Genomic DNA, 12,544 nt, shown 5'->3' with positions numbered 1-12,544 from the left:
TTTTCTCAGTGTTTAGTACTCTCTCTCTTTGTATACAATATTTTTTGGGATCTTTTATCCTTTGTTTTGCATTCATGTTATTGCAGTACTTCATGTGTTTCTTTTTAGAAATTTCCTTGTAATTTGATGAGGAAAGTTTACTAAATTGTTTTGATACAGATTTTCTGCACTCTTTATTCTGAAAAAAAGAGTTGTCTTGCTCTTATCGGAAATGATAAGCTTAGTCTGACAAAAGAATGGTCTTCCTCTTATTGGAAATGATAAGCTTGAAGGAAAGATAATTTGCTTTTGTTACAGTGGCTGTTACTCTGCGGCTGAAGCCAGTCCCATGGTGTGGGTGGCTGGGCCTGTTGTTGGTAATACCATGCATCTTCCTGGACTTCTACAGAGGAGCTGTAGCCATCAGTATGTCAAGCTTAGAGGTAAGAACCTGACCTTTGGCCTTTACTCTGCAAACTTGAAAGTGAAAGCTCAAATTGTGTCCAATGTATCTCAGATTTACTATTAACTGTATTATGCTCCCTATCATATAAAACATACACATAAATCATTAGATGTATTAATTCAGGTTCATTATTTAGGCTTTTAGTTGAAACTGAAATTTATAACTTAGAAAGTTTTATAATTCCAATTTTTTTTTAGTTATATCTGATGCAGGTGATATGTTCAAACAGGAATTGGATGGTCCATCTCCCTGGCATGGCATCTTTTTCTTGACAGAAATGTTTATACAGACATTGCAGGTAGGTCTCTTAAAGTACAGTACTCTCTACAACATTATGAAGACAAGTATCATGTGTACATGCATCTCATAATCATGCAATGAAATTTTATTATTGTTCTGTAATACAAGTTGAGAATCCCTTATTCACTTAACATTGTCATTTCAAGTGCTTCAAGGTTAGATTTGGGAATACTTTATACTCCATTTGTAGTATTTGCAAAAGCTGGGGGTTCTATTTTAGAACTGTTAATAAGATAGTGATGTGAAAAAAGAGATGCATTTAGAAAACTTGTGTGCAACCCTTGGAAAGGGAAGAAACATAAGGCACACTCTCCACCATCCCTGCAGTGTAGACACTCTTGATTTACAAACATGTTAAATTTCAGATAGCCCTTCATAAGTTGTTACTTTATAAAGTATTTTGGGTGAATAGTCTTGCTTTCTTTGAAACCCATGGTGGTAAACTCTAGGATCATGAAGCTTGGGGTATTGAAAACAGTGGAGAAGCACATACATGCCAGTCATATAGCATAATATTGTGTGATTGTCTTTTGTCCTCACACTCAATGTGATATAGTAGCAGTGGAATATGTATGATCTTGATCATGATGCTTGGGCTTGGGATCACTCCTGAGCTATGCCTTTGGATCAGCAACTCCTTTAGAAGAAACAAACAAAACTTGCATAAAACTAGCATTCTCCATATTATCAGTCCCTGCATCAAGCACACTGCATTCTCTCCAGGAACTCCTTCACTGTCTCAACTGTCCTTTCATTTGTCTCTTTACACAGTTGCAGTAGGAGCGCAATCCATTCACTTCCCGTCTTCTTTCTCTTTCATTCGTATTATTCTCAAACTTTTATTTGTATCATCTCTCTCTCTCTCTCTCTCTCTCTCTCTCTCTCTCTCTCTCTCTCTCTCTCTCTCTCTCTATACTGTAGTATCACATGATCCACTCTCTCATCCTCTTCATGTCACAGATCTAGCACACTTTGCTGTGAGATTCAGACCATCTTTCGCACTGTCTTAGCTTGGCAGAGATCACAACACAGACTCGAGAGTGCTTGTTCTGTCGTTCTTCCATTTATTCAGTTCCAAACACTTTATTTCTCACTTCTTTATTTTCTCACATACTGCTGTTCAGTTCCCTCTGCATCTTCTTGTCACAACCTATTCATGCTTTTTTTTTAACTTCTTCCAGCTATTCTCATCTCCCACACAACTTTTAATCCACTTCTATGTCATTATCATGGACCTCTTCATCCATTTGCTTCCAATTTCATTCCACAGATACACCTTATTTGCTATTCTTGCATCATCCATTCACTCAAGCCTAATCTTGTTTTTAAGTTTTCCTTTTGTAAATCTTTCCCTAAATGTACTCCACCCCATATAACCTCTCAAAGCTTCTACTGCTCCATTCCTAGGTGTATTCAGTGCTGTTCTTGCTACTTTATTCTACCCCACTTTCAATTTTACTTTCATTTCATATAAATACAGCCACACTTTCCATACTTTTCTCAGTATATCATACTCAATCTCATCCTTGCTGCATTTCCCAATTGACCTTCCCATCATGCTTATCTTATTTGTCTTTTCTTGCCCATTTGGATTCATCTACATCCTTAAGTACTTGTATTTTGTTGCACCTTATTCTTTCCAAGTCTCCTTATTGGATATATTTCATTTTCTGGCCTATTCACAATCATTACTTTGCTTTTCTCATTTCAAAATCTCTTCCATAAGGTTTAACAAACTTTGGAACTCATATGTTGATTTACTCATAACAAATTCATCACTCATAAAAGAACACGTGTATCCTTCCCCATGCTTACTTCTGGTTTCTTTCTTATAATTCTTGCTGCAGATTCCTCTGTATACAAGCTAAAAAGGATTGGTGATAATATACATCCTTGCTTAACTCCTTTCTTCCTCATTCAGTGTGTTGATATCGTAGTCTATATGTAGCTCTTATGTCCCCATACATACTTTGCACTTTGTTAACTATTTTACTTAACCTTGGTGGTACGGGTGACTCAGAATTTCTCCTGAGTCAGGCCTCTCATTTTTATCTCTGGATATTCATAACTTGAATGTAAATAAGTTAGGAAGTGTCATTTTGCATTTCACTTGAGCATATGTATTATGTTCTTTACTTCATGAACTGAACAAATGCTGAGACTTATCAGGTTTTGGGATTTTGGATAAAGGATTATCAGTCCATAGTCATTATCAGATTATTTGAAGGGGCCTTTCCATTACAGGTTTACATGCTATGGAAATACAACAAGTTCCGGAAGTTGGCAACACTGGGATGTACAAGTTTAGTATTTATTTTAAATGGCTTTCTTCTGGATGTAAGAGAAGGATGGTTGTGCTTTGTTTATATCTTTGCCTCACTTCTACTCCTCGTTGGTACTTTTCGAAGGCCTTTTGAAAGAAAATTGCCAAAGTTTCATGTTTGAATTTTAGTATTTCAAAAATATGTTTATATATTATTATTTTGTGCATTGTTAATATTCCACCAATACACTCAGCCCACACTTGTAAGTAATTCCTGTATGTACTCTTCAGACCTATTGCTAATACCCAAGTTTCACATGTCAGGACGTGTCCAGACTGGCTGTTAGGGAGCTCAGTCATTTCTTACTCAAACAGTGGCCTGATACTAAACAGTTTTGGCCAGAAGTGGAAATTTGTTTTGGAAATTTTCTTAAAATTATTCATATAGTGCAAACAGTTCAAAGTTATATATTTATTAATTTTGACCATAGTTTTTATTACTGTAAAATGTAATGATTTAAATAAAACCTATTACTAAATACTTAATAGCAAAAAAGGCACCATTTCCCATACAATGCATCTAAACATACACAGTGAATTTTTTATATAACAAACTAATTGATGGAAGGCCAGCAGAAACCTTTATGAGGTTGACTCATCATTGGCTACCACTCACTTGCCACTGGCATCCATACATGCCATACCTAATAAGGTATGACACCCATATGAAAGTGACACTGCCACATACATCAAACTTATGTCATTTATATAGACCTGCAATTTGCTTGATACAGGGCTTATCTGATAAGCTTAAAAATTAATTTCATCTGACATTTGTTATACTGAAGTTTGTTATACCAAAAATTTATTGTACATGGTATTTGTTTGTAATATATATATATATATATATATATATATATATATATATATATATATATATATATATATATATATATATATATATATATCCAGTTGGTCCATTCTGTTGATCAATTTATAAACTTGTATCAGATCCCCTCTCTCCCTTCTCTGTTCCAGGATTGGTAGATCCATAGCCTTTAGTCTCTCCTCATATGTCATCCCTTCAAATTCAAATTGTGTGTGTGTGTGTGTGTGTGTGTGTGTGTGTGTGTGTGTATATATATATATATATATATATATATATATATATATATATATATATATATATATATATATATATATATATACACACACACACACACACACACACACACAGGATGGATTTTAAGAGAATGCAGGGAGCAACTGGCAGAAAAAGTTTGTGAAGTAATTGATGCCTCATTAAGGGAAGGTGTAGTTCCCCAAGACTGGAAAAGAGCTAACATTGTCCCAATCTATAAATCAGGTAACAAGAGAGACCCATTGAACTATAGACCAGTGTCACTTACAAGTGTGGTAGCTAAGATGTGTGAGAGGGTGGTGAAGAATAGATGGACAGACTTCTTGGAGAAAAATGACATACTTTGTGAGTGTCAATTTGGTTTTAGAAAAGGGCGTTCATGCACGACAAACCTGATATGTTACTATTCGAGGGTGATAGATGTAATACAGGAAAGAGATGGTTGGGCTGATGGAATATATCTGGATTTAAAAAGGCCTTTGATAAGGTACCACACGGAGACTGATCTGGAAACTTGAAATGGTAGGAGGAGTGCATGGCAGTTTACTAAAATGGATGGAAGACTTTTGGTAGGAAGAGAAATGAGAACAATAATTAAGGACAGACCATCAGAATGGGGCTTGGTGGAGAGTGGAGTTCCACAGGGATCAGTGTTGGCACCAGTAATGTTCGCGGTCTACATAAATGACATGGTGGATGGGGTGTCCAGTTATGTGAGCCTATTTGCAGACGATGCAAAATTGTTAAGAAAAGTGAGATGTGACAAAGATTGCGAACTACTCCAGGAAGACTTGGACAGAATATGGAAATGGAGCTGTACATGGCAAATGGAGTTCAACACGACAAAATGCAAGAAAATAGAGTTTGGCAAGAGTGAAAGAAGAATCAGGAGTATGTACAAGATAGGAAATGAAGACATAAAACCAGTCATGAAGAAAAAGACCTTGGGGTGACAATTACCAATGACCTATCGCCAGAGAGACATATAAACAAAATAATTGGAGAAGTATTGAACTTATTGAGGAACATAAGAGTGGCGTCAGATATTTAGATGAAGAAATGATGAAGAAAATAATTACTGCAATGATAAGACCGAGGCTTGAATATGCAACAATACAGTGGGCTCGAACTTAAAGAAACACATAAGGAAACTAGAGAAAGTACAGAGGGCTGCAACAAAATGGTGCCTGACTTAAGAGATTTGACTTATGAAGACAGACTGAAAAGAATGCAACTTCCGACCCTGGAAAACAGAAGAGAAAGGGGAGACCTGATAGCAATATACAGAGTGATGATTGGCATGGAAAAAATGGATAGGGAAGATCTGTGTATGTGGAATGAAAGAATGTCGAGAGGGCATGGGAAAAACTAAAATGGCCACTTATAGGAGAGATGTGAAAAAATATAGCTTCCCTCATAGAAGGGTGGAAGCATGGAATAGTTTAGACGTGGAAGTGGTCAACGCAAGGAATATTCATGATTTTAAGAAAAAGCTGGACATTAATAGATATGGAGACGGGACAACACGAGCATAGCTCTTTTCCCGTATGTTACAATTAGGTAAATACAATTAGGTAAATACACACACACACACACACACACACACACACAAGTAAAACAGGAAAAGGACTTGGGAGTGACAATGGAAGAAAATAATCAACCGGTAAGCCATATTGATAGAATTTTCAGAGAGACGTATAATTTGCTAAGGAATATTGGAGTAGCATTTCACTATATGGACAAGGAAATGATGAAGAAATTGATTTGTACTAAAATAAGACCTAGATTGGAATATGCAGGAGTTATGTGGACTCCCCATAAAAAGAAACACATAAGAAAATTAGAGACTACAAAAATGGCTACAAGAATGGTTCCAGAATTTAAAGGGATAGCATATGAGGAGAGACTAAAGGCAATGGATCTACCAACCTTGGAGCAGAGAAGAGAGAGAGGGGATCTGATACAAGTTTATAAATTGATTAATGGAATGGATGAAGTGGATAATGAGAAACTGATCCTGAGAGAAGAATATGACTTTAGAAGCACAAGATCACATAGTAAGAAACTAAGGAAGGGACAATGTCTGAGAGATGTTAAAAAATTTAGTTTCCCGCAAAGATGTGTTGAGACTTGGAACAGTTTGAGTGAGGAAGTGGTGTCAGCAAAGAGTGTGCATAGTTTTAAAGAAAAATTGGATAAGTGTAGATATGGAGACGGGACCACACGAGCATAAAGCCCAGGCCCTGTAAAACTACAACTAGGTAAATACAACTAGGTAAATACACACACACACACAATTTGAATTTGAAGGGATGACATATGAGGAGAGACTAAAGGCTATGGATCTACCAATCCTGGAACAGAGAAGGGAGAGGGGATCTGATACAAGTTTATAAATTGATCAACAGAATGGACCAACTGGATAATGCAAAACTGATCCTGAGAGAAGAATATGACATTCGAAGCACAAGATCGCAGAGTAAAAAGCTGAGAAAGGGAAGATGTCTGAGAGATGTTAAAAAATATAGTTTCCCACAAAGATGTGTTGAGACGTGGAACAGTTTGAGTGAAGAAGTGGTGTCAGCAATGAGTGTGCATAGTTTTAAAGAAAAATTGGATAAGTGTAGATATGGAGACGGGGCCACACGAGCATAAAGCCCAGGCCCTGTAAAACTACAACTAGGTAAATACACACGAACACAAGTGTGTGTGTGTGCACATAACATGTGTCAAGTTTTTCATACTTACAGAATAATAATTTATATTAAGGATCTTTATGGGTTATCACAATTGATTAACAAAATTTCCCTTGATCAGTCTATCATTTCAATACATGTTATATCCTATCCAAACATTTTGTTTCCACATTCCAGTCACTTCAATTGCAATTCAATCTCCCTGCCAAACACTATCAACTGTTCCCAAGTATATAATATCCAAAGGAAATGACCATAATAAGATTGTCAGATATGTGGGCATCAGCAAAAACAAATAATAGATTGACACTTGTAATGGCATTGAAGCAACTTAGGAATGATGCAAAACAGGACACATATGAGAGCAGATAAGGAAATTAAATAAGAACATTATCAATATTATTATAAGAACAGAACTATGAAAACCATTCTTGCTTTAAACATGCAGAAGTATCTTGTTTGGTGGTGAACTTCTTGTAATATTCCTGTCTTACAGTCAGTGTTTTCATTACTCCCTTATGTTCATTACTATGAGGATCTTTTCTGCTTTTCTTAAATACTTTTAGTTATAATCTGTAACAAATTATTAAAAATATAATTTTATATTTGAACACTTTTGTATAGTGTACTATAATTTTTAAATCTTTATCTATTTTGTTTAATATAATTTTATCTCATTACTTAAAGTGTGTTCACTTTTTAATAAGTTAATTACATTTGTTAAACTGTATTTAACTACTTTGTGATGATATTCCCAGTACTATACACTGACATAAGAAATACTTAGCTACAACACATTTCATCCTCATTGATCAGAGCCATCAAATGCACATATTGTAAAACTTGCTGTTGGAACATTAGCATTATCTGTAACAAGGAGCCACATGCTGCTTATGTATAATCGGTTCTTGAGTTTTTCTTCTATCCTATATAAAAGAGTAATGTAAGCATAACTATATTGTCTGTGCTGCTAATGTTCACACATCGTAGTAGTGTATAGCTCATCAACTACAATGTTGCCATCTTTGTCACACTTAGTAAATATGAGGTGTTTGTGTGAATGTAGAACATGTTTATGGCAATTATGGAAATTATCTTTGCATAATGGAATTGAATACTAATGTTTTATATTAAAACAAATCCTAAGTATCTATAGCTACCTACACAAACACCTGATATTTACTAAATAAGATATAGATGGCTAACAAGATATACACTACAGCAAAACCTCCAATGTCCAGAAATTTGACAATGAACCTCATTGATATCCAAACATACTAAGCCATACTAAAGCCAGACACATCTCCAGATCTACATGCTCCAATCACCAGTGCCATTCAAGCTTCCTACTGCACATCTCTTTTAGGTCTGTCACATGTGTGTGAACAGGTGTGGTCTGTCCTCATATATGGGAAGATGCAGTGGTGCAGGGTGGTGCCACTACATAGCTTAGAACTTGTGAGTGTATTTTCTCCTCACGTCCTGCATAACACAGCAGTGTCGCACCAATGAAGCATGATGTGGCAGTACAGCAATAATGAAACACCTCATTTGTGTTTTTACAATGCAGCAGTGCTGTTGCTGTATATGTAGTATGACACTGGCCTTTCTCTCCCCCTCTCGCATGCAAAGCAGTGTAATTAGTGTTGTGGTAAACAAGTTGTTTATCCACAAACACAATCTATATCTTCAGGAGTATTAGTTGTATTTATACATGCATAGCACATTATGTATTTATTTTTACTACCTGCAATATGCTATATGTAATTACAGTAATATTTCACCAAGTGGAATTCTTGTAATCCTGTTTGACATATCTACACAACTGCAATTCTTTACTGATCCTTCTGACCCTTGGTCGTGTTCATGCCTATAGCCTTCCCTCGCCTGTTGCCTCCTACTGTGGAACTCATGCTTGCATGACCTATAATATTTTATTTTATTTTTATTTTTTTTATCATAAAATGTGACATCCATATTCCTGCTTTATGACGCTTCACCACAAATGTACATACAAAAAAAACATACAAACCATCTTTTAAAAAACACTATCATGTGTATTGTAGCAAATGTGGGACAGAGAGGAAAAGATGCAAAGAATTGTATGATATTCAGACAAATGCAACATCTGGAGATGGCATGCACAAATTAGGATGAATATTATGATTACTGTGTTATGATCTATGAATGTTAGCAACACAACACAATATAACTGGAGAGGTGATTACAATATCAACTCCATTTTAAGAGAGGTTGAATTTGGGCCCTTGGAAGCCACTCATATAAATGATACTTTGTTGCCAAAAGTATTCCATCAAGGTACAAGTTGCTAAACTGCTCATGCATGAATAATTCCACACAATGATGTCACTGTCACAATAAACAAACATTATTCAGATATTACACTACTTTGTTATATTTGCAGTACCATAAACACAAATGTCATAAACCACCCTGTTCACTTGTCCTCCAGTCTTTGATGATCACACTTTGTTACATTTGCAAACTCATGAACAGGAAGCGTGTATACCTGACCAAAATGTGACTCTAACAACTGCCACATTTCTATCGCAAAACATGAATAAGTGCTGGTAGAATTTAAGCATGTACAAGCAGCATAAATTACCCTATTTGGGAAGCATAAGATGTACAGTCATGGAGTATGACACACTCCCATTTTAACATAGCACATATGATTTATTTATTTATTTATTTTTTTTTTTACACAGTACAGGTGAACAAAAAGTAAGCAATCACTATAGTAAAAAATATGCTACACAGCTGAAGTAATAAAACAGATCTAGTGACCTAGTCACAGAGGCAAGGCAAAGAATGTATCCCACCATTGCTAAGATGTCAACAACACACTTGTCGCCTCAATGAATAGGGGGACGTTTTCATTTTCAATCTTTCCTTATATCATATTATAGCGTAAATCTTCAGGTGTATGGGTGAAGAAAAATTTCAAAATTAAATCTATGGGAGGCCTCACATTTGCATATAAGAATGCAGGGAGATTTTATTAACCATTTTCAATGAAAAAAAAAAATGTCATATGTTTTCATTTTCAATCTTTCCTTATATCATATTATAGCGTAAATCTTCAGGTGTATGGGTGAAGAAAAATTTCAAAATTAAATCTATGGGAGGCCTCACATTTGCATATAAGAATGCAGGGAGATTTTATTAACCATTTTCAATGAAAAAAAAAAATGTCATATGTTATCAAATACATAATACATAAAATGAGAATAACTTCTGGATCTATAATAAATATCTACCTTATCCATATCAACTTTATTAGTCTGACAAAATAAATGTCTGGAAATGTCCTTGAACCAGTTTTCACATATTCTGTACCTTACTTCTACAAAAGAAAAGACAAGTTTACTTACTTTCATATCACATCACATCAAGTATCCATAATAAAAATCTGAAATACTAGAAAAGCATTTATATCTTAAGTACCACTGAAGAACCTGCAGTCTTTGCTCCATAATGGCCAGCCCAGAATTGCTCATCTGTACTTGTATTGGTGAATTTGATTGAATGCAGCCCTTCTTCATAATCTGCCACGAAACTCATCTGTTGTGAAAATTATCAATTTCACTATAATAATATAATTACAAGCATGAAAGTATTCTTTGTTGCTAACACAATTGCATTTTTATGAGCCTAAACATTTTGATAACTTGATGCTTAAGATAAATCAAAGAAATTATTGATCAGTTTACTTTTTCTTTAATCATATCTTTACAAAGATAGATCAATGATGTAGAAAAAAAAAATGTGCAAAATTTAATAAAAAAAATTTCAAAGAAAAAATAATGGTAAGTATGATTATTATCACCATTAGGATGATGAGGATCTTCAGTGAATCATTAATCAACTGGAAAGCAATATTCAATCACCTTATACCACTCCATCCTCTCCACACCATCATTGCTTGATGACCAGTTCTGCTTATAGTTAACAGGTATTCCACTTCCGAAAATCTTCACCTTCATTGTACTCCGAGCAGCACAGTCAAATCTAGCGCTCACCCTAACAGTAAAGAAGCACTGAATGAGATTTTTAACATTGTTCAATATAAAATCAGTATTTTTTTTTTTTTTTTTTTTTTTTTTTTATTCAGGGACATTTTTCATATCATTGAGTACAATGGAGACTCAATAATCGAACTTAATTAGTTCCAAATGGCTATTCAAGTATCAAAAACTTCAACTATTGGTATCTATAAATTAGGTAATTTGTTCTGATCTTAGCAAAACCTTAAGTGTATAAAAATTTCTGTGATTTTTTATTTTATTTTTTTTTTATTTTGCTGGTGATGGATAACATAGAAAAGGAGGGGGTTCATCAGAAGATGAGTCATCATCCATGAAAACATGTTTACTTTCTCTGGTGTGATTCATATGATCCCACTAGTGGAGAGCTATGGCTCACTAACACTTGCACTCTCAGTAAATTCCTTATTTTCACCATTAATAAGCCTCTTTGGTGCCATTGTAAGTTTCTAAATGAAAAACTACAAATAACACAGAAGAATGTTGTTTTTCTCAAGACTGGCACGACTAGAGATCTGCACCGCTATCCAATATACTGAAATACCAGTATTTTATTACTGATATTAGTACAAGATAATGGCAGTGGTGGGGAGGGAGAGGCCAGAGCTTTGTTTACATCCGTGCATGTGGCTGTTTGATTATTAGGTATTTTCACACTAATAAGCCTTTGGTGTTAATGTAAGTTTATAAATGAAAATTTACGGACAGAATGCAAGAGAATGTTACTTTGATGACCGCGTTAGCACAACTGGCTGATAAGGAAGGGGTGGGAGAGGCCAGGGAGCCTTTGTTTACAACCATGTTTGTGACGTTCGACTATCGGGTATTTTTTAGAGTATTAAACTGAACTTTTGCATTTGAATATTGAAAAGTTTTACTATTGAGATGTTCTAGTATTGAGAGTCCACTGTATTTCCATATGAAATTAATAAACTACTGTCATTTATTCAAGACTCATTGTACTATAATATTAGATACTGACCAATATGCAATGTAAGGGAAGCAGCTTAATTAAAATTATTTCAAAAGATGAGTTTGAAGTTGAAATGAAAGGCTTATGAAAGAAGAAAACTTAAACAAATTGGAAGAGCAAAGAATTACAACTATGTTGAAGGAATGGCTGCTAATTTTTCTGATGTCACACTCTCAGTGGCTTGCTTACCTAGATATATATCAGATAAGAGACACATGGATAGTTACAGCCAAGTATGATGGAACACTAAGCAATAAATATGTTCAGAAACATTTTGATGCTATATATGTACAGGAATACACTAATGGTATAGATGCTCCCCAATTTATGAATATTCAGTTATGAATGAGAGGCTGGCTCAGGAGCAACCATGAGCTATCTGATTGCACCACTGTAACAGCAAAACACACTCAAGCAATGCTAGGTTATGTGGTATGACAGCATGATAGGAGTTGTTGAATGGTTCTTGTGATGCAAGTAATATGTGGTATGGATTGTTGAGTGACTAATTGTAGTATGGGCTCTTGTGTGGCTGGCATATGTGACATAATGTAACTTTGTGTCCATGGTGTGGCTTGGTGCTCTGGTGTGGTGTGGTTGAGTATTATAGGAGGCTTAGTGTGGAGAGTGAGAAGTAGCTAAATGTGATGGTTGTGGTG

The 12,544-nt window shown here is 35.1% G+C and overlaps 2 protein-coding genes across 8 annotated transcripts in view; one reads left to right on the top strand and one right to left on the bottom strand.

Annotated features, from left to right (window-relative positions):
* LOC123514241 (vesicle-trafficking protein SEC22a-like) overlaps positions 1 to 12,544 on the top strand; it is a 31,309-nt gene that overhangs the window by 11,325 nt on the left and 7,440 nt on the right. For 3 of the 7 annotated variants that reach the window (XM_045271976.1, XM_045271978.1, XM_045271977.1), the window contains 3 exons: positions 298 to 422; positions 675 to 743; positions 2,990 to 3,547. In XM_045271976.1, coding sequence (XP_045127911.1) covers positions 298 to 422; positions 675 to 743; positions 2,990 to 3,190 — 395 coding nt within the window. In that variant the 3' untranslated portion in view covers positions 3,191 to 3,547. Of the gene's footprint in view, positions 1 to 297; positions 423 to 642; positions 744 to 2,989; positions 3,548 to 6,557; positions 6,615 to 12,544 lie in introns of those variants that run through there. The other 4 variants (XM_045271979.1, XM_045271981.1, XM_045271984.1 and 1 more) reach the window with 4 other exon arrangements.
* The window catches only part of LOC123514245 (F-box only protein 27-like), a 42,675-nt gene continuing 36,919 nt past the window's right edge, over positions 6,789 to 12,544 (bottom strand). The window contains exons 6-7 of the mRNA XM_045271989.1: positions 10,757 to 10,889; positions 6,789 to 10,430 (exon numbers count right to left, since the gene is read on the bottom strand). Of these exons, the coding sequence (XP_045127924.1) occupies positions 10,299 to 10,430; positions 10,757 to 10,889 (265 nt within the window). The 3' untranslated portion in view covers positions 6,789 to 10,298. The remainder of the gene's footprint in view (positions 10,431 to 10,756; positions 10,890 to 12,544) is intronic.

Source organism: Portunus trituberculatus, chromosome 37 (genome assembly GCF_017591435.1).
Source record: "Portunus trituberculatus isolate SZX2019 chromosome 37, ASM1759143v1, whole genome shotgun sequence".
NCBI classification, from domain to species: Eukaryota; Metazoa; Arthropoda; class Malacostraca; order Decapoda; family Portunidae; genus Portunus; species Portunus trituberculatus.
Note: the sequence above shows the minus strand (reverse complement) of the source record. Positions and strands in the feature narration are given on the sequence as shown.